This window comes from Diadema antillarum, unplaced genomic scaffold (genome assembly GCF_040938485.1).
Source record: "Diadema antillarum isolate AM-2024a unplaced genomic scaffold, OU_Dant_1.0 scf00000069, whole genome shotgun sequence".
Lineage (NCBI taxonomy): Eukaryota > Metazoa > Echinodermata > Echinoidea > Diadematoida > Diadematidae > Diadema > Diadema antillarum.
Window position 1 is genome coordinate 3,044,020 of NW_027270958.1, and position 23,786 is coordinate 3,067,805.

General features: G+C 38.7%; 1 protein-coding gene across 1 annotated transcript; it reads right to left on the reverse strand.

The window, feature by feature from the left end:
- Nucleotides 1–533: 533 nt before the first annotated feature.
- LOC139716756 (E3 ubiquitin-protein ligase BRE1B-like) lies at nucleotides 534–22,434 on the reverse strand. Its single transcript, XM_071628290.1, has 19 exons — nucleotides 22,342–22,434; nucleotides 20,105–20,246; nucleotides 19,354–19,521; nucleotides 18,539–18,857; nucleotides 15,940–16,116; nucleotides 14,728–14,837; nucleotides 14,016–14,225; nucleotides 11,407–11,532; nucleotides 10,668–10,841; nucleotides 10,063–10,198; nucleotides 9,545–9,666; nucleotides 9,098–9,405; nucleotides 7,910–7,994; nucleotides 7,121–7,303; nucleotides 6,175–6,303; nucleotides 5,455–5,664; nucleotides 4,643–4,783; nucleotides 3,785–3,886; nucleotides 534–2,585 (listed from the first exon to the last, which is right to left on the reverse strand). Exons 2-19 carry the CDS (start codon nucleotides 20,228–20,230, stop codon nucleotides 2,409–2,411), a joined length of 3,003 nt encoding a protein of 1,000 aa, XP_071484391.1. The 5' UTR covers nucleotides 20,231–20,246; nucleotides 22,342–22,434; the 3' UTR covers nucleotides 534–2,408.
- Between the last annotated feature and the right edge of the window lie 1,352 nt (nucleotides 22,435–23,786).

The window sequence follows — 23,786 nt, forward strand, 5'->3', positions numbered from 1 at the left end:
ACAAGTTGCTACATAAATACATGTATATAAACACCAGAAGAACTGAAATGATCACAAGAGTTGTCTTGTTAGCGTATGTTTGTGGCAAATACAGAGTGTAGGCCTACATGTACTTTGTAGATTAGAAAAACTTGGTACACAGATGTAATGCTGGCAGTGTACTACCTAAACCTTTCCGTTAATTGTGATAAACCGTCAAAGCATGTTGAATGTTTGATGTTGGACATAGTATACGGAATATATAAACCGGTCTGTATATCAAATAATTTTATGTATTTGATATTGAAAATTGAAGTTTCAAAGCATAGTCCCTTTCTTTATGCTAACCTGAATGAAATATTTTTTTTGTCTCACTCTGGTTTATCATCATCATCATATACTGTAAGTGGAACTAATGTTCAAAAGAGGAAACTTCACGGACACTTGACATATTACTCACTAACCACACACCAAAGGATGGATGAACAAGCAACTCCTGTGCTGTGCACTCGACACTCATAAAGAAATACATCATTTCACACAAATAACCAGAGTTGGATTTTGGCCACAATGTTCATCAGCTGTTATTTCACAACAAAACTGCGGACATACTTCTGACTTGAAACAACAATATTGGTCACACTAAAACTGGGGTATAACAACATCCACAATGTCACATTAACATCAAATATGTATCTCGTGAATCTATTCACTGGTGATTTTGGTGAAAACCCACTTTCTTACAGCTTGAAAAGTGAATCGAGTGTTTCTGCAAGTGAAATAGAACGACTGTACTATGGAGCAAGGCAAACCTGTCCAAATGACATCCTAACATACACTATGATACCGTGTACTTGGCTAGGATATATGTTCTGAAATGTCCACTTGTATATTCTGGTGCTAAGGATGGACTTTACAGCATACAGCACTGACAGTTTCCTTGACTATACAGTAATGATGAACCATGCATAATCTACATAATTGTATTTCTAGAAAGACTGACATATAGGAAAAGATGTAGTAGAAACACTTCAGTGCTGACAGAGTGGAAGGAAGGAAATGCATTCATATCCATACATCTGGTGAAAACAGTAAGTAGTACATTGGGGGACTGTGAGAACTGAGAGTATTGGTACAACAGGTAGGCCTGGAATAAAGTGGCAGGGTGATATCTCCTACAATTGACCACTCTTGGAGAGTTCTAGTTGATGAAATCTATCAATGTCCACAGTTCCCTTTGCAGAAATTTACATGCATCACTGATGGTCTGCAATGTTGAATCTCTTGACAAGCAAGGGCAATGAGAGTAACAAGTTCCATTTCAACAGGAAGAAATGTATGCCTCATGTCAGAAGTTATTTACAGTTTGAATAATTATATATATACACATCAATGTTTAGACTTACAAGTATTCACAGTAGGTTTCAAGAAGGAATACATATAACACTCCATAGCCTACATACACAGACCATTGACAGGAGCATTGGGACACTACATACTGCTGGTGCCAGGACAGTCATAGTTTGGAAGAAAAATTTTCCTTACATCTGTACATCCTTCTCTACAACAATCTTCCTGTGTGGGTTGTACATGACAAGAAAACATTCTGACAATTAAGTTGTGACTGCACTGTTCATAACAGCTCAGTAACTTGACTGAATGTCTGAAGTCCTGAGCCTTCGCAGTAGACTCTAGGAATCCTGCTAGAACCAATGCGGATGTAACATACTATCTCTTTAGTAGCAATGTGTTTCTTGGTTGCTGTTGTTCACACTGATTCCAGTGAAACAACAGAAGTTATGGATATTCTAAACCATTGCCAATACAAGATAACCCCAGACAGAATGCAGCACTACACATTGCTTTTGCGTACAACACAATCTTAGAGGAATTTGGTTTACTATGAAGAGTAATAAAAGCGCATCACAATCTTCCATCAATGTTTAAAACTATGCTTGCTTTTATCAACTTATGACAAGTTGTGCCGCAAAAAGAGTAACAAAACAATGTGTACTATCTTAATGTCTCTTGCCACCTTCAACTCTCAGATCTTACACTAACACTTGACACTCATGATTATCTTTCTTGTAAACCCATGACAAATCTTAACATTTTCTTTCTCTACCATCAACCTAATCAATAAAAGATGCACAAAACCCCTGTATATCTACAGGTTTTCCAAACACAAGAGTAAACAGCTTCACTTTTGAGTGGCCAATTCATAAATCCCAATATTCAAAGTTGCTCTGATCCTTCAACCCATAAACCAATATATCCACATCAATACAAGTCCATCATTCTTCTCCATGTCTCAAATCCTGCATGATTATGTCCTCATATATGTCACACACTGACAATCCAACTTCCATCATTAATAAATTGAGGACAGACACGAGACAATTTGCCTTCACAGATATCTCCTCAGAGCCTCAGTCTAGCCATATCCTATGGTAGTCATTGGCACCAAAGCCAGCATTACACTTGGGGCACTTCCGTTGCCGTGTTTCATAGCGAGTCTTGATACAGGTGAAGCAGAAGACGTGGAAGCACTTAGTAAGCACAACATCCTTGCGACCTTTCTTGCAGCACGGACATGTCAATTGCTCCTGGAACAGTAGAAGAGTACAAGGTATTTAGAGTATATCATTCAATGCTTGCGTCTATTCAGCTCTAAATGAACGTATTCACACTATTCCCTCACAAGGGTGGTCAGCAGCGCTCGAATCACACTGAGGCCATGAGGCCAATGGCCGTAATGCCCCTCTAAACTGAAGAGTTCAAGGCCATTACTGGTCATGATACTGATATTAAAGTTAGACGGCAAAAACATAAATTTTAGTCACCTTTGCATAGATCTACATAATGGCATAAATGTGCTTTTCTTCTGGGATGTGATCTGAAATGTTGTATTTACATTTCTCAACTATTTTCATTAAGTATATATCAATGCGCTTCATGTACATTATCACATAATAAAACAACATCAGTAACTTTTGTTGCCAGGCAAAGAAACGTCAATCACGTCAATGTCGGTAAAAGTCAAAACATTATTTTTAGGTAAATGAATTTTGGCCTTGATGCCCCCTACATGGCCCTGATGCTTCCTTTGAATATCTGCGAGTCAGGGCCAAAACGACCATGGCCTAAATCAAATGGAATTCAACTCTTTATGTGCCACGTTCGCACGTCCGACTCAGTGGACAGCGTGCCAACTTCGCATAGTCTGCTCAAACGCTCAAACCTGCCCAAACCGATCAATAAATCGCCAAATGCCAAAGTACAATGAAAGTATTTGTCACGATTCTGTTCCTCTCACATGTAGCTTGCACTTTATGTAATGATTGACCAGCAAGCAGTGTTCCCTACTAAATTTGCATGTAAATTCTAAGTTTCTGTCACTATTTTGTGTGCAAATGTCATGCATTTACAGTCATGTTGCTACTGGTCATTTGAAAGAAAAACAATCATAGATTTGTCATTTTGGCATTTTCTCTACAACTTTGCCCACTACATGTCCAGGTTTTAACAGAAATGTATAAAAATTACATCGATTTCAAAAACAGAATGTTTTCTCAAAGCATAACAGCGTTGGTGTCTCAGAATAATGGCACACAGGGGGTTTCCACCATGGCACATAAAGAGTTAAGGCCTGCAGGTCAGTGTTAGGGAAATTTATGTTACCAAATTCAGACTGTTGGCTAGATTGAGGTTTAGTTCTTGGACAAGTTTGCCGAACATTTACAAACATACTTACAGCCTGATGCAGGGTACCAGTATACCAAAGTGTGAAGAGATTAATGCTTACCTTTAATGTTCGAACCTCTTCAGCCAGAACTTCATCAGCACTGCTAGCAAGCTCCATCCGTTTGTATCTTTCTACTTTCCTCTTCAGACTCACACACTCTTCCTACATAGACAAAAGAAAGAAAGAGAGAGAGTGTGAGGTGTATTTGATTAAACTTCATTTTAATACTACCTATATATGCAGAAATTTTTGTGGCTTTATTTTTATAAATTATAAAGCGAATAGGCTCTCGACCATGAAAATAGAGGTGAAAATGTTGACAAAAATTGCAAACAAAAATTTGCCCCACACGCACAGTCTCAGGCAGGACACTAAGTGAGGAATAATGGTAAAGCCCTGATGCAGTCATCACTACGTACTGAGAGAATTGATCTCATTTCAGCAATGCAATCAACAAAATGGTTTCTTTGAGAAGTCATACCATCATCTGAACTTTTGTGTAATATATATAACATGTTTTTGCTTGCTTGAATAATTAATAAATCAATTAATACACATACTTTTTAATATTTCATGTCCGCATACTTGTTATGTGAGAAAGACCCTCTGGAGAAAGGGAGTTCACTCACAGGGCTCCTTTTCTCAGATTATCACAGTCATCACACATGAAATGCTATGCTAGGCAATAATCATGTATGTTGGCAAAGTCCAGATAGGCACTGATACACAGACAATCTAAGAATATGAGCAACCAGCTTGACAATTGTCATGATGGTGATTCAATCAAGAGAGATGGAATCTAAATATATATACAATGTAATGCTCCTCAGATGTATCTTAGGTCTACAGGACTGCACCCTAATCATAACCATCATCATAACATACAATGAAGAACACATGTAAAAGTGCATGAGATACCTGCGCTCTCCTGAACTTGTGGTTTTCTGCCTCCACGGCTGTGGATTTCTCCTTGACCAACTTCTGAAGTGCCTCTGTTGTCCCGTCAATCTTGTCAAGTTTGAGTTTAAGATCCGCAGCTTGCTGGGATACATCGATGGCCTGAGTATGCCAACCAAAGAAGAAAGGAAGGGATCATGATAAAAATAACTAGAATTTAGTACTGAAAAAAATAATTATCCTTTGAAATCATTCAATATAATAAAATCATTCTTTGAATTAATCTAATATAATATCTACCAATTGTGTTGTGAATCATAACAATGCTGTGTGTTTGGAATTATGATGGATAGTAAATATCTTACTGTCTCTTGAATGACTGAATCTGGTACATGAATACTGTGTACGCTGTTATTTTCGCATACAGATATTTTCGCGAATGACGAGGCCATAGACATTTTCGCGAGATGTTGTTTTCGCGAATTGACGCCGACGCTTACGTTAATGCACTATTAACAGGACGCATAGAGACATTTTCGCGTGTTGCTAAATTCGCGATCAAACTGTGATTCGCGAAATTCGCGAAAATTAAACCCTCGCGAAAATAACAGCTTATACAGTATACCAGACATCATTCACCCCTGTCCCTGGCACACAGCATTCTTTCTCACTCACTCTACAGGCTATACAGCATTTCAGTTTGAGGACGTATTAGTCCTCACATAAGGATGCCACAATGCTTTGCACATGTCCTGTGATTATACTCATATAAATGGACACATAGCATAGATAAATTCTGCCATCATGTACAAGGCTTTCTACAGGGTAGCTACCTTTCGTTTGTGCATCTCCATGGCCTGCTGACGAAGAGTCAACTCCTTCTCCACAGTACTCAGGGTGCTCTGTAAGATTCTCTCCTTCTCCTCCAGTTTCCGTACCACCTGATTCTGGGCATCCACCTGGGTCTGAAGCGTCCCCACCTGGTCAGCCAACACATCCTTCTCTTCTCTCAGTAGTTTGTGAATCTGGTTGGACTTAATCCTCTGTACATACGAGTTTGAAGGTAAAATTCAATACACATAACAAGTGGTGAAGATCACTTACGAAGCAACATTACATCACATCATCCTGGAACAGAGTATCATTTATAATGAAATGAAAGATTTATCAAAAGTTAACCTTGTTTACCCAATTTATGACCGAGAATGGCTAATCAATCTTTCTTGTCTATCACTACAACAATGAGGTTGGTAAAATACTTGAACGCATTCTTTTTGTGATGATTTCATGTTTGCAATACTTAAGCATTTTACTCGCCAGCAGGACAAGGAAGCCAAGTCAAAGCTGAACTACAGGCTTACAGCTGTTTTACTGTTTCTAACAGAAACTTGTTGAAATTAATGGAAACTGTTTACACCAGAGGAGGGAGATGGTGTATATACATCCCTGCTTTAATTTGTGAGAGAGTATACAGTGCAGACAGTGATAGACTAATCTTTTTCTTCCTAAGTGTGGCACAAATCCATGTGAATGTGTGTCCTCTTTGTACTCACTTCAGACATGAGTTTGAAGTTGGCGTCATCCTTCTCTCTGAGCTGCTGAAGGAGGCGAGTGTTCATCTCCTGCATGTCCTCAAAAGCTTGACCTGTGACATCCATCTCAGACAGTAGAGCCTCCTCCTCCTGACAGGACCACATCAATACCAACATCAGTTGCCATGGCTTCATGACTGACATGTAATGAATTTATTTACTGACATTTCACTTGACTTTTAACTCTGATGACTTTTTTACAAAATTCACTTTGCCATCTGTTTGACAACAGTAAATAGCAATCATCAAATATATGTGGCAAGGAATTTTAATCTGTAGTCTCAATAGCAGCTCCACTGAGTCAGTTTATTTGTCATATACTGTTACAAATCAGCTCACAGCTATCTGCAGCAAATATTACTCAATAGTGCATACAACATTTAAACTCACCAGCTTTGCAATTCACTTTTTATATTGAACAAAATATGCAGGAGACATGCTACACCATAATAAGACTTTGTAGTGATCTTTAGTATCAGAATGTAATTTGCAAATGAGCTTTATACTGCAGTTATAAACCAACAGCACTGAATTTTCTAGGCTTTCATAGAATTCCAAGCTTGAATTAAGACTAGGAGTAAAACCTCCATTAACCTTCCCTTGAGGTTAACCTATCAAAGAGGTGTGTAAGTGGCTTCAGTGCCTCTTAACCCTAAAGGGGCCGGGCTTTTTTGGCTATGCTCAGACTTGAACGAAGAAAGTCAAGAAGCCTCGCGACGAGGCCTTCTCGCGTTACAGAATTATAGCGCGAAACGTCGAGGGGGCGGATTCCGCCCCCCCCAGCCCTTTTAGGGTTAAGCTTTTGACTTAAATTGGTGTGAATAAATCATAGATATCTGTTTTTGACTGCCATCTAAAAAACTCTCCCTCTTCACAAACATTCAGTAAATGTTAGAGCATCTCTCACCTGTTTCTTCTCAGCAAGTTTCTTCTGTAATTGGTGAATGCCTTCTTCCAGGGCCCGAATCTTCCTCAAAGCATCCTCATCTGTCATCTTTCTGCTCTCTAGTCTCTCTCTCTCCTCTAGGTGTCGTATCCTTTTCTGGAGGTCATCGATCTCCATCCTGGCCTTGCGCTCATTGGACATAATCTGGCCAGAGAGGGCACACTTTCTGTTATCAAGTCACTGATGGATAATTTATCTTCTATCTTGTACTCATGAATTGCTATCTTTACAAATCACAGTATATACTCGAACAATCTCTCCATGTGTACAACATAGTTTATATTTTCTTTCATGTTAATATTCTTATCATATGATGTGTGCAGGACTAAAAGTGCTTCTTACCATTTAGACTTATGAAAACGAGTGTATTACAGAATTATTCTTACTAAGGCAGGTACTGGGTAATCTCAGTTTGGATAACCATAAGAAAAAAAAAATCCAGCTGTGCCATGATACATCCTTGTGAAATCTGCTAGCTAAACAGAAGTAATTCAAGATATTTGGCTGTATTTAATAATTTCACTAGATATTGCCACAAGCATTTGTTAATAAAAGCCCACATATCAAGGAGAATGTGTGCGGAAAGTGGGGAGAAGTCTTTGCTGTATGCAGTCCAACGTAGCAAGAATGTAACTTGCTGACTTGATTATGACAAAGAACACAAATCATTCATGCATGACAAATTGTTTCTTAACCTGTATAAACAAGCCCCTGTATCAAAAGCTACGTATACTGCATGAACACACTTACCTGTGCCTTATCTCTCTGCTCTTTCTGCAGACCTTTGTACATATCGAGCAGCAGCTTTAGCTCTTTCTGTCCTTCCTGAGCTTTCCTGCAACAAAATAAAAAAGAGAAGAAAAGAAACTCAACAGTCAAGGCTTTTACTGTCGAAAAGAGCTATCGTTAGATCATTGTAAATGGTTTACCCGGATAAGGGAAAGTTGCTACTGGAATCCCGTCATATCATATTTGATCTAAACTACCCTCTATTTACATTGTATGCCCTCATTATCTGTAGTCACTCAATACTCATAGGTCTTAGTATTCAGTCAATACTGATGGCTAAATTTGTCCTCTCCCTTCTAACTCATCCCCTCCCCCCCCCAAAAAAAAAGCATTTTCAAAACCGACATCATGTAGTTCACTTTACTAACTAGAAAAGCACTCGGAGAGCGCAAACCTCCACCAAGCCAACATCTAATTTCCACCCATACACGTACACAAATGCAATTTCCCAGTATAGAAGTCTTTTGTTTACGTCATCAGCTTCTAGCTGTGCAGTGCCTTGCCAGAGCAGAGCATGCACTTTAGAGCGCTTAAGCAAACCTCAATTACACGCAGCTTGAACTCACAAGTTCATTGACCCTATCTGTAAAAAGATAAAAAATCCTTTAAAAAAAAAAAAAAAAAAAAAAAATAGATCCCCAGATCAGTACCCAAATTGAATTATCTGTTCCCTGTGTCCTTATCAACTTTTTATGCAAGTTTCATTCAAAACCGTTCACAACTTTTTGAGTTATTTTGCAAACAGACACACCAACACACATGATCACTAAAACTCCTGCTTCCTTCACATAGGTAAAAACACATCCTGATTGAACAATACATAATGATAAAAAAACAAAACAACAACAACGAAAAAGGACTGACTCACTACAAAATACTGAAAAAGCAAAATATTTTCACGGGATGAAATTATTGCAAATTGGAGCTGAAGGCCTTTTGCACGTCATGAAATTTCACAAATTACCGCTGGCATTCAATGTTTACAGTGTAAGCCAGAACTTTCGAGTGCATTTTAATTTCGCGAATCTTGGCTCTGGCAAATTCGCAAAAAAATTAAAATGCACGTAACATTCTGGTTTTTCAGTACCTCTTTTATGCAAGTAGATTCCTAAATATGACTGAAAGTCAGAAGAGATATTGTGAGCTCACTTTAGCTGTGCCCTCAGCTCCTTGACCAGGTCAGACTCATTCTTGATGTCTTTCCCACGATCCTCCTTCCCCCGTTCTTTATCCTTCCTTTCTTCCCCATGGTGTGCATGATGATGGTGTGTGTGGTCCTCACGCTTGGCTGGCTGATCCTTCTCATGCCCACCCTCTTTCTGGTGCTCTGAGCTACTCTCTCTGCCATTACCACCACTGCTGCCACTCCCACTGGAAGATGCAGCTGACGCAGAAGACCCTCCATTGCTTCCAAGCCCACTGCAGCCCTGGGCATGCTTCTCCACTTCTGTTTTCAGCTGCACTCAAAACACAAGGGATAGAAAGGGTGTTTAAGAAAATCATGTACACAAAATACTTGTCTTTGTGGATTCGTTCTTGGTGAACTTTTCTGCGGCTTATCATCACTGAATTCCTCGAACAATTGACGAGACTTACTTTGGCTATTTCCACTTGAGCTTCTTTGAGTTTCCTCCTGTAGCGGCTTATTTCTCCCTTCAGCTGTGAGTTGTGACTTTGGTAACTGGACACAAGATGGCGCAGTTCACGATTGATGGGTCCTTAAAATAGAGAAGCAGAACAATGATACATACTGATGATGCAGAGTACAAAGGTGTTTGTTAAAAGTACATCAAACTGCATGACAGGAATGGTATAGAATTCTAAGGAATTACATTTGGTATCAAGTTGTGCCTTTGTAAGATTTGGTCAATTCTGATTATACAGAAGCCTTCAACTTCAGTGACATCACCAACACAGCTCCAAAGACTCCAGTCTGTCTACTTTTCCTCCAGTCAATAATCATGTCCACTTCTATAATTGATAAACTCACTTTTGCAACAATGATTCCTTTAGATTAGCCAGCGACACCTCTCTAATTTCTCCACATCCTTATGTCTGCACTGTAAGCACTACCTTGGCTTGCTTTTGATGCAGTTCTAATCAAGATTTCTTACCTGCTTGTTCATTGGCTGCCAAGTTCTGTTCAAACTCTATCCTCAGCATCTCATATTCCTTTTGGACCTGTGCTAGATTGTCTTCCAGCTGCATGACCTCCGTGCGTAGCTTCTTCTGACAGGCAAGTTCATCACTCTAGAGATGCACAAAGTCAAACAGAACATTTTTCATATATTAGAACTTATGTGACTGCTGGGGGACTATAAGATTTGAAACAAAATTCATCTCTGCCTCAGAAAAAAAAGTTTCGACAGGTCCTGAAGGTGCCCGTAGACAAGTTTTGGAGCCATATTTCCACATAATTCAATGAGATTATACCATATTGAGACTTACAGTACAGTTACTCAAATAGTCTTCTATATAAGGCATATTTAATCTGCATATTTTATAAATTATTTCAGAATTCATATCAAACGAATGAGCAAACTGACATTAGAAACACCTTTGGAGGCTTAAAGATGACATAATATGCAGGATACATGTCCTTATCAATGAGTCATCTCACAAACATACTGTCAAAGATACAATTCAAAATGTTCTCGGGGGGAATACAACTGAAGGGAAAAAGTAATGGTTCAAGACTCTAGAGATTGAAGTCTTCTACCTCCATCTGTTCAATCTGTCTCAGGTGAGTGTTCTTAGTCTGCTGCAGTAAAGTCCTGCCATCCTCTGCCTGAGACTTCATTTCTTGAGCCTCCTTGTAGAGAACAGAGAACTGTGACTGCAGGCACTTGTACGTCGCTGTCTCCTTGATCACATGCTCTGGCAGTAGCTTTAGCTGTAAGAGTATCACAGTTATAATCATGAACTGTAATATTCATGTGAAGCAAAAATGATCTAATAAACCATTTCATTTTTATTTATTCACTTTTCTGCACCCAGGGTAGCCCCATCAGTGGTTTATACACTGTTATTCTAGGGGGCCCTGCAACAGAATAACAAAGTATAACATGAACTAGGAGTTCTGAAATGAACTTGTCCCAAGCATAAGAATTTCTAAAACAAAATTCCACATGCAATATTGCTGATGTTTGTATCAGAAATTACTGGCAATGATATGATGTGAGAGAACACAAAAGATCCTGAGTGTTCATTTGTTTTGTGAAGATCTATCCAGTACTGGCTTTTTGTGAATAGTTACATGCTTACAATCCACATTATACATTTGTCAGAAAAGGAAGTATTTTACAGTATCATGTATGAAAATTAACATGTCTAATATATTTTACCACAGTATGGCTCCATGCTTTTTTCCTTGTATCTATTTTTCACTACTCCACCCACAACCTTCCACCCTTATATCATCCTAGAGATGATGACTGCAGCATTAGTAGTGTGCTTACATCCATTTTGGACTGTTCCAGATCTTTGACCACATCTTGATACTTCTCCTGAAGTTTTTCAAGATCATCCAGACGGCTGGTGGCTAACTCTTTGTTCTCCTGTAGGTCATTCACTATGCTCTGTAGCTGTAAGGACCAAGATAAAAAGTGATGCTCCAATTACTAAAGTACAGTTTGAATGTGATATATGTGAGGGCACACACCTGCTGATATGGCTGATGCTCACAATGTCACTGAACCAATAACAAATCAATGTGTGCATGTGTGTATAGACTGTATGGTCCATTGTATACCACTCATATATGAGAAGCTGGCAGAAGAGACAGAGAAAGATGATGAACTTTAAATCCTAAAATGAACTGTTCTACATGTTTGTTCAGAAAAAAAAAAAATGGCCACGTAGATCAGAAACTAAAACAATACTGGACAGTCAAAGAAGAATGATAGTAGAAAAAGATTTGCTTTTCAAATCAAAAAGGGTCATAATTCCTCAAACAATGAGAAAATGTGAGCTAGGAAAAGGCACTGGTATGATAAAGTCAGAGAATTTGACACATTCTATTCTTTTTTTTTTTAGCATAATGATAAAGCACTTGACTGTACCTCTTTTAGAAATCAGGGGTAATAATATTACCCACAATGTATGTCCCTAACAAGTCAAGGGAATGTGTATTTTCCATAAAAAATGGAATTTTCTTGAATTCTCTCAATATCGTTGTCCTGGGGCCTGTCTTATAAAGACTTGTGATAGAAATCAATCACAAGTTTCATGTGAGCTTCAATGCAAGTTGCGATTGATTTGGGGACTTGTGATTGATTTGAAGGCTTTATAAGACGGGGCCCTGCAATGACATAAAAACTGTTGTAGTCTTCTTATCCAGCGATGGCAGCATCAACGCCTTAAAAATTCATAATGTATGAATAGATTGTTTGATTGTCTTCAAACATCACTGATATGTTCTACTAATATTGCTACAATTACACAATCTACATATATTTGGGTGTCTCTCCCCCCCCCCCCCCCCATCTCTCTGGTCTTTGCATGCACTTTACATTAAAACCTAACCCTGTTGGGGAATTGGCCTCCCACGCCTCGTCAGCTTTTGTACATTCTCTTACACACATGCGTTTTTCCTTTTCATTCTCTTCTTTGTACTTTTGTGTACATGCAATGTTATGTCCTACACCTGCCCACCATTACTAAAATCTTAGCATGTGACATGAATCGAACTTGAAAAACTTGAAACTTGTTATCATAGTATACAGCCCAAGACATTTAGATCTTGTGTATGTCTGTACAGCGTTTGCATCATTGTGGCCACACAAAATGCTACAAGAGTGACAAAGCATTCTAGCCACTACAGATCAAAGGTGTATGAGAGGTTAGTAGAGTAACTATGACAGTACTAAACTAGAAATGTCGCTATGGCGACTGGTATGCCTCCGCCATAATGAATGATTCTCCTAATAGGTCTATAGTACATGTGGACAATGTGTGATTACATTTTCAAAAAATTGGTAAAATATTAAAATGACATGTTTGTCACAAATGTATCGAATGTTTACCTTCCTTGACCTATGTTTAATTGGATGAATAGGAGAGCATGTACTTTAACTTCGACTTTGACCCTTTCATAAGTTTACGCACTTGAGTAATTTTCAAGGTACGGAGAAAAAGTGCAATTTCTGTATTGAACAGTAAATTGTTACCATTTTCATCTGGCCTTTGATTCATAAGAGAATCACTGTCAGGCAGAACATACATAAATATGTACTAAGTTTAATAGATTACTTGAGCCGCTTCCGATATGGAGAAAGTAGCAAGTTCAGCACTTTCACTTGATCTTTGACCTTTTGACCTTTGACCTTCTTGGCAAAAAAAAAAATCCCAGAGAATCTCTAGTGGGTAATATACATGCATACATTAAGTTTAAAAAAAATAATCCTGCTGGCATTGCATAAATATAAGGAAAATAGTAAAATTTCGAAGTATTGCCCTTGACCTTTGACCCCTGACCTTTGACCCCATGAACCCCAAATTCCCTAGCTAACTACTGCCAGTCAGTACATGCATGTATACTCTGTTCCATAAAGATACTTTGAACAATTTCCAAGATACAGAGAAAAAAGTGAAATTTTAACATTTTGCTTGACCTTTTGACCTTTGACCTTTTGACCTCATTACCCCAAACTTTCACCAAAGAATCTTAATTGAGTAATACATGTATGCACTAAGTTTCAAGAAAATATCTTCAGGCATTGCATAGATATGGGGGAAATAGTGCAATTTTAAGCATTTGACCTTGACCTTTTGACCTTTGACCTTGAGCATGTGCACCCAAAAGTTGATAGGCACAACTTCACCCCCTAATACACATACATGCCAAGTTTCATTAGGATACCTCAAAAGGTTTTGATAGTTACCTTGTCCACAAAATTCATTACGGACGGATGGAAGGACGGACGGACGGAAAGACGGACGGACGGACGGACAGACGGAAGGACGGACGGACGGACGGACGGACGGACAACCCGAAAACATAATGCCTCCGGCACCACTTCGTGGCGGAGGCATAAAAATGAATGAAGCTGTAAATATTCTGACTGACCTGTTTAGATGCAAGTCCACCTGATCCATCCCCTGAGCCACCAATGAATGTGGCTGTCTTTAGCTTGGTGTAGCTTTCTTCTAGAAGGAGTTCTAGCTTGAAGCCACGTTGCTTGGCCTGATTTAGGTCATACTCTAAATCATCAATCATGTTGTGAGCCTCGGCTAGCTTGGTCTCCATTGACACCAACTTATCACTGTACCCTGTGTACTGCAGTCAACAAAATACACAAGGATTTTATGTTCTGTTTCTGTGAGTCAAACATCTTCCAGAATTCTGGAGAATTCTTTGAACTTCAAATCTGCTCTTTTCCATGATACTTATGGTGCCACATTATGTGATATGTTTTCATATTTTTTTAAACTTTAATAACAAAAAGTAAAGTCAACATTCATAAGATCTACAAACTATTCTTCTGAATGAAGAAATTATTGCATTCTCCCTGATAAAAAAAGAGAAACATTTTCAAAACTTCTTTAATTCTTGTGTTTATCAATGCCATGCATTCGGCTGACATAGTGAAGACCTTTTATTACAGCTTCCTTCAGTCATTATTGCATGTCTAACACTGACTATTGCCTTTCAAACTTATGAGCACAGTCTGGACAGTGCGGAATGTGTGACAAGTTAAATCATATACATTTCAATTTAATCCTATGTCAAGTACAAAATAGGGTACATGGTCTGCAGCACTGTAGAATTGGAAACAAACCTTCATGGTGGATTCTTGATGCTGAGTCTGGACTGACTCTATCACATCCTTGAGCCTTTTGTTCTCAGCATAGAGGTCATCATTAATGCTCTTCAGCCCCTGCTCTGCATCTGCTTTTAACCAAGAAGTGCACAAAATACACCATGTATTTAAAATTATTTCAGCAACTCTGTAATACCACAAGACATCAAAGTTAGGTTTGTAGTCAAACAACTCCTTTTTAGGATTGAGAACATGAACATTACAAATCAAACACAACATACAGTGAAATGAAAGCATGAGAGGAGAGGGAAAGTAAAACATTTATGAAAAAAAATTGACTTCAAATCCAATTAAAAGACATAAATGATACTTCTTGTTTCAAGAGTATTTCATAATCTGTACATACAATGGCTCTAATAGTATCTGTGTACTTATTGCTTTACAAGGTCTATTATGTGTATATTCCATACAAGAGACCAGAGTAATATTCATGAAGCTGCTTGCCAGACCTAGAAGGACAAGTCCACCTTCATTATTATACATATGGATTGAGTGAATGCAGACATATTAGTACAACATATTAGTGAAAGATTGGGGAAAATCGGACAATCCATTCAAAAGTTTTGTGAATTTTTCCAAGTATCTGTGCAGTCACGGCTGGATGAGAAGACTACTACAGTGTATGTTGTCGAATATATGTAAAGAATGATGTAAAGAAAATATAAAAAGAGAATTTCACAAAATTCTCCTTTAAAAAAAAAATAGTGCAGATTTTCTTGACTTGTCACTGACGTATGTTAACCCTATAAATAACCAGGGGGGGGGGGGGGGGGGGGGCACAATATGTGTGTGCACAATGGGCACAATGTGCCCAGGAGAAAATGTGTTTGCTACAATGTAGCTCACCTCACACAATTCTTCACTTTTACCTCAGTCATTTCGAGAAGATCTGATAATAAGGCCAAAGATTCTATCGTGGTCGTTGCTGAACAAGGCCAAGTTCACAAAGATGTTATGTGATCTCATTTACTGAAATCTCTCTTTTTCTGAGGAAATTCCACTTTTCTTATTTGTCATTCTTTGGTTATATCTCCAATGTACAATTTTTATGACAGCACTTCATTTCACATATGCTATTCATATAAATAACATTATTCAACTTCAGCTGTCATTCAAATCATCAAAACCACACATTCTGTCATCTCTACCAAACGATAGGACAAGACTGACCTGTGCTTTCCATGTTTTTAACAAATGTTTCCTGTTTGCTCTTGAGATCTTCAAATGACTTAAGGAGCCTGGAGACAGCCTCCTTGGAAAACTTGCATCTCTCCTCCAGTCGGATGTCAATCTCATTCTGATCACAACTTGACATCATGGCTAGGAATGATGTGATTTCTTCATTGGCTGAAAAACGCAAAGAAAAAGCATACACAATTCTTTATTGACTACATGCTGTGCACAATGACTTTTTTATGTTATCAAACATACAAAGTAGCTTTCCCCTGGCTATCACAAGAGGTCATTACACAAGACTCTGAATATCATCCTTCTAATTCACACTGATTTTCTATATGCTGATACTGGCACAGATGCTAAATAGGAATTCACGGATAGAAATTAACAGGTTAGACCAAGATTTAGCATGTCAGGACAGAAAAACACAGAGCATTGATTAGAATTGAGTTAACAAATCAAATATTTCAATGATGACACTTTTTCCCAAGCAGCTTCTTCATCAACTATGACAAGAAAAATAAAGACTGGCTGGTGCCATGTTAAGAAATATCAAGTGACAGCTAGTGACTGTCATGTAAGACTTGAACAACCATGCAAGACAAAAATTTTGAAATCTAGTCTGACAACTGCATACTACAGGGAACTGTACTAATTGGAGGAAATCATTTAAAAATGAACAATGAAATTATAATTTATGTACAATGTAGCACTAAATCAATGATTATTTGACCAAAATGGAACCAGTGTTTCAGCCACTAGAATGCTTGTTGCTTGCCTTAGTCGACGTACTTTATGTCGAGTGAAATAGAGCTTTGTCATCCGATGTGACATCACAATGTAAGATGTAATGTACCCAGCGTTTGAAAGTGTTGACAATTTTCTAAAATCTTTTACACAGCTACTTTGCTCATAATTCTATTCACTGTACTTAATGACATCATAAAAGAATAGACAGTTATTTCTGAAGTTAAGATTCAGGAATACATATATGTAAACTTTCTTTTGTGCACAAAGCATAAAACTGCTGAAATGTCCTCATAAATTACCAAATATTGCTTATTTTCACTTTTATACATTGCTTGTAATATTCAAAGATTGTTTTCTATGTGACGAGTTCTCATTTCATATTTACTCCTCAATAGGTATATTAGACATCTTTTGCCTTCCTACAAAATGACTAGCCTCAACACTTGATCAAAAAGAAGAAGAAAATAGGAAGTGCTTGAATAGGTTTGCAAAGCTGCTAGTTTAGAACTTTAAACAATGTTTACACCTTTTAAGCATTTCTCTCACAAACTGCTCTGTGAAAAATTGATAAATACACTAACAATTAACACTTCAAATTTGAGAACGTGACGACCTTGTTTAAAGGGATGTTACAGTATTGGTGGAGATGAGAATTGGGCTTTTAACTTTTTCGAGATACCAAGAAAACACTTATGAAATAGTACAGAGCATACCATTTTAAGAGGAATTCAAAGTTTATATGATGAAAATCGGGTTTGGAATGACGGAAACATCCAAAAACAAAGTAAAACAAAGCGATCATGATAAAGTGTGGGTCCCACACTTATTAGAATCGCTCTGTTTTGGATATCTCAGCCATTTCAAAACCAATTTTCATCAAATAAACGTTGAATTCCTCATGGAATTACATGCTCTTTCATATTTCATAAGAGGTTTCTCATTACATGCATTATCTCACCAAAAAATGTTAGAAACCTGGGGCCGTATTCTGAGGGCTTATTAAGTGTCTGATTAGCACTTAATTACCAAATTGGTATTCTGAGAGCTTAATTAAGTAGGGGGTTTATTAACTACCACGACAACAAGCGTTTTGGTGGGAAAGTCTTGCGCGCTTGCGCGTATCAATGCGCGTACACCTCTGAGAGGACTTAATCACAGAGTTAATTACAAATTGGTATTCTGAGTGTGTAATTAAGTATGAAAGTTAACGGAAAACTCAATGATACCAAAGAGTGTCATTAACTACTCTGATATCACGCATTACAGAGCTTTTTCTCGCCCACAACGATGCTTACCGTCTTCGGTAACCGAGGAGTGGTTGAGTCTTGTTGTCATGGTATCCATAGAATTCAGAGAAAAAAAGAAGTGTAGGCGATCTTCAGGGAATTTTGTCATTTTATGTGAGCTCTTCGCGTGCGTAGGTGAAGGGTTGTAATCAAAGACCGAAGTGTGCGCACGGAGCTCTTGCGTTGTAATTACAGGGGGTGTGTGGAGGAGCGCGCATTCAGCGCGCGTGATCATCATTTTGGCTTCTAACAATGGATCTGATTGGATGGAATAACAATTGGATGGGAGGAACCTAAGACAATTATAGGGGACTTAATCATACCTTAATTACGTCCTCAGAATACCGATTCTGCCCATGATTAAGGGTCTATTAACTTCTCGACTTAATTACAAAGTTAATCACATACTTAATTACAATGTACGACCTCAGAATACCACCCCTGAAATTAGGTCTCAACCCAAACTATACAATCCCTTTGTTTAAATGCCATATTTGAAGGAAATGATGCTGGGTAACCATAACATTTCAGGATGAAAATATAATCTCCAGGATTACCTTTCTTTTCTTCCTTAATTCCATCCTTGCTGTCTGAATCAACATCCATCTTCTCCTGTGAGTCATCGGAACCTTCAATCCGAGCATCGGTCTGACTCTCAGTCTTGACCTCTGGTGGTTCAACTTTGACCTCTGTCCCTTCACTTTTCACATCAGGCTCCTGTTTAATGGATGGTTCAGTCTTGATCTCAGGTGAGGGTTCTGGGTCAGGTTTGATTGGAGGAAAGCTAACTATGGGAGGAAAGCTCACAATAGCTGGCTTCACCTCCGGCTCAGGAACAACAAAGCGTGTCAGGAGAATCTTCAAGTCTTCTTCCAGCTGTAATCAAGACATAAAGTGAGGAAAATGTAAAAGACTTTTTCCACACATGCAGATAAAGTGACTCGGGTCATGCTAATGAAACTGCATATTTATGGTACATTAAAAAAATTGCAGCAGCCAAAAGTCTGTACCGTACAAGGAATAATCATCTATGCCTAACATCTTTGAGTGTAAAGACTTCCATTTGAAAAAAAAAGAAAAGAAAAGAAAAGAAAATTATGGCAGATAATGTGACACAACACATCCCAGACTGCAAACTGTGTCTTTGAACATAGACATAAAAAAAGAAGAGTTTTGTAGGCAGGAGTTGTCTGATAGCTACCACTCTGGTTTTTTCCTTTTCTTTTTCTCATGTTAGGCAGTGAAAGTTTACTGAGAGTTAAAAGATTCCTCCACTTGGTCACATCAGCAAACTTGTAGCACATTTAAAATCATAATTTCTATTAGGACTATAAAACATACAGGACCTTATTTTGCACAAGGACAATCATACCTGTGTCCAATATTGATTCATCAATCCAAGAACGTATTCATCTGTGTTCTGTCTTTGTTGGAGCCGCTCTATACGCCCCCTAAGGTCATTTTCTACTCCATTCCGTGACTCCAAGCGTTCAACTAATTTTTTGTTCTGAAATCTCAACACTTTGATGTCCATCTCCTCCTGTGGAAAGAAAGGTGGTATAAAGTAGAAAGAAATACACGTTGAATGTATCAGCAAACCCCTGATGCCATGGTAGAGCAAAGAGAGTCACAGTATCTAACATTGCTAAGAGACATCTTTCTGTCATTATATACATACACATACACATACATACATAGCTTCTAACATTAGTCCTGAAGAACTTCCAGATTTTTGTCATTATTTCTTTTTCTTTTACAGCATCCTCTTATAAGTTTTCCGCATCTATTTTCTGCAACTGCCTGGACTTGCATCATTTCCATCACTTTGTACGCTCTACACCAAGTATGTTTCAAGTACACCTACACGTTTAGGAAAGACATCCACATCAGTGGATTTGAGAACTTAGCAATATATGACACACAAATACACACAAAGGATTCGTCCAATAAGCAGTAGAGCACAGTGGATTTGTGGATGTTCTATTTGAAAAAAATGTGTATTTAGATGTTCTGGAGCACTGGCACGCCACAATCCACTCTGCACATGCAGTACGTTGGTACACCTCACTGATGACCTGTAATGTACCTTAGAAGACTAAGTGGTGAAATGAAGGCAATCTTACCTGTGAGTAGATGGCTCCAATGCTGTATGGCTCTACATGGATCTTCTTCGCAGCAGGTTCCTCCTTACTAGTGGAGGCGCCATCTGAAGGGGAATTGGTCTCACCAATAGTCCTCTTGGTCGCCATAGTGACTGGCTGCTTGCTGCGGATTTGATTGGATAATAAAGAATCAACACTCTTAAATTCATGAAACACATCTGGATCTACACTGACTGAAATTGTGTGCAAGCCACAGGTCCACAGTAAATGTCGGTGAAATAATTTACAGAAACACGTCATCTCAAATGCCTCCTCTGGGCTGATGTCATTTGCTCATTCACAGCTTGCGTGGTAAAACTGTGCTTGATCCCAATTTACTACAAGTGCAAATGTGCTGTAAGCCAGGGACTACGGATAGATCTAAGGGATTTGCACTTTTTCTTTTTGGTTGAACTTCAGGCAAATAAAATCTAAAACTAAAACAATTTGTATCTTGTACTACACATGCACATAGCATATATGTAAGAGGTGGCAAAAATTTTGTCCCCACCCCTATTTGCTCCACAGCTTGCCATATGTGTGTGTTTGCATCCACATCCATGCATCCTCGCGCATAAAAGCCAACATTAACACAGGTTGGGTAAAGCGTTATGTTAAACATCAACAGGGAACATCAAGAAATCTTTCTAAAAAAGTGTTAAAATAGTGCAGCATTTTGCCATATAAACATGCATTTCCCATCAACATCTGCATGAGTATACTCGGGACTAGTCTTCAGCAGGTTAATTTAGTTACACAGTGACCAACTGGCTATAAAGTAAGCTGCCCATGATTAGATCGACCAAAATGCCGTTCAAAATTCGACCACATGCTGCATGTAATGCTTTTGCGCATGGTTGAACCTTGGGCACGAGAGGTTGAATCTTTTGCTTTAATTAATGCATGAATGATGCAGTAGTGGGGCCAATTACCGTACCTCAGCATAGCATCTTTATCCTTCATTCTTTTCTTTCCTTTTTATGATCTTTCTGATTTTTCTTTTCTTTCTTCCTTTTATCCTCAGAAAGACTTCAACGTCTGACAAATTTTACCATAGATACAACCCTACACTACCCCAACTTTAGCCCAACCAGACGCTGTGGGTTAATATTCTGTGCTACGTACAGCGACTGGGCCGTGTATAGTTACCCCAACTTTCTTGCTAATAATGCATGAATGCATGCACCCTGCGTGGCTGCGGTCGGTCCACAGTGGGGCCCATTTCACCATTTTGTCCTGCATGCATGCAAGCGCAAGCAGGCAGTACTACAATATGTTTCTATGTGGGTAATCTCGGCCTACTACTACTAGTGGGTAAACTTGCCCCTCATGTAGCAGTCATGACCCCATTGCAAGGGGCCGAGTTTACGCGAGGCATTTTATATAGGCCGACTTGCACCCACTAACAAGCACAAATATCACAAATATGTTGGTAGGGTAGGGACCTACCATAGTTATGGGTAAACTTGGCCTAGCGGGTAAAGTCGGCCCCCAGCGCGCACAGTGTCAGTACAACTAACCTTGTACTGCACGCGCTGGGGGCCGACTTTACCCGCTAGGCCGAGTTTACCCAAAACTACGGTACACTGAAACTGAAACAAAGACCTGATCTTGTTCGATGGCTGTCATAGACACTATCTCACTAATCTAGATTCTAACCCCAGTTAGCTAGCATGGTTAGGCTGTTTTTCGTGTTACCTGTTTTTATTAGTACCGTAAATTTTAATATTCATTTGTAACGTTAGGGTGCAACTTCTGCAAGTTTAAACTTAACTTTACACAGCTCACACAGTGCAGTGCAGTGAACAGACAATTAAGGAATGCATATGCCCGACTGAACACACCAGAAACCATTGGCGTTTCATGGCTCTTCTCTTCACTTTATTAATATAAGGTGAAACTTTTAAACCCTCCGCTCCGAAGGAGCCCAAATTCTCCACAAACACATCTTAGCTTGTTGACAGTCAGCCTGACAGGCAGGGAGCCGAGAGACGGGAGCGATCCCGATTCATCCAACTCCGAGCTCCTCCCGATCCCCGCCCCGCGCGCGCGCTCCTTTTAGTACAGTATCCCTAGATAGCTAGAACACCGCAGAAAACCTTACACATCCAACACTATGCATACTGCGCCAGATCATGACGAATAATCCACCAAAAACATAATCACACGGTGCAATAACACACTTTATACATAATCAACAAAAATATGAAAAAATATACCTCTTGACAATCAATTTCAAGTTTTATCGATCATGTCTCGGTCATCGTCTCCAGTTTCTTTATCACTGTTCCTACCAAGCGCTCGGTTTTATGTCCGGGTCAAATGCTATCGGAGTTGTTTCACGTGACCCACCGCTCAAAGCCCGTCAGCCCGTCAAAGGGTTTGAGGTTTAGATCGGATACATAAAGAACAGAAAAGTTTGGGCTACTAGTATGTCGAAGGGCTGGGGCTCTATATACTGAGTATAAGAGTGGTGGAATTCCGTCCCGTCTGTATCAAAACGTCGTCGTTTTGCATTTTCCTTTCCTCTATTTTTTTCCTCTCAAAATGTATTGCAACCATTAATTTTGTTTCTTCTTTTGGCGCTAATAATGCATTACAATCTCTTCTTTTCGTCAATCCATGTGTACTGCTGGAACCAGAAAATAGACTATAAAAACCTATGATCAGAGCAGGGAGGTGAGACAAATCACCTCCCTGATCAGAGATAGACTGACAAATATGTCATTGATGCTTGATGGTTTAGAAAGACATGATTCACATATGGATAAAAATAGATAGATAGATAGATAGATAGATAGATAGATAGATAGATAGATAAATAGATAGATAGATACATTATACATACATACATACATAGATAGAGAATAGGGCTACGTAGTAATTTATCTAGATACGGACAATCAGAGAGGGAGAGCGACCAGGAGAGAGATATAACTTGGAAACACTTAAAGGATCATAATTTTGGTTGAGACCTAACTTAATTTTTTTCCTTTTTTTATTTTGGTGAGGAATTGAAAAACTTCTTATGTAATATGACAGAGCATATGTAGCTAATTCCGAGATGAATTCAACGTTTATTTGATGAAAATTGGATGGCTGAGATATATATATCCAAAATGTAGAGATTTACTTTTATTTGTTTGTTTTGGATGTTTCGGCCATTCCAAAAACCGATTTCCTTCATATAAACATTGAATTCCTCTTAGAATATGCTCTGTCTATAAGCTTGGTTTCTTGGTAGGCCCTATCTCGCAAAAAGTTACAGGGCCGGCGCGGGGGCACTTTGTCACCCGGAAAAGGCGCCAGGAAAAATTGAATGTGGTTAAGCTTTTCACAAATTGTATCAGAGCGATTTTTTTTTTTTTTTTGCTTGCAGCTGATAAAACCCGGAAGCGGCACCAGAAATATAAACTGCCCCCCCCCCCACTTTTAAACACGTGGCATCGGCCCTGCGAAGCCCATCACAAGCTCATCTCCACCAATTTATACCATCCCTTTAGAGTCAAAGTGTGACTATTCCATGTTCGCACAAATATGAAAAGGCAAGACGATATGGCCCTTGCAGAACACTGTCTTATAGGAAGAACAAGCCTATCCGACACTCTACCATTTTGATGTGGCATGGGTTATATAGAAGGAAAAAATATAATTCAATTGCACT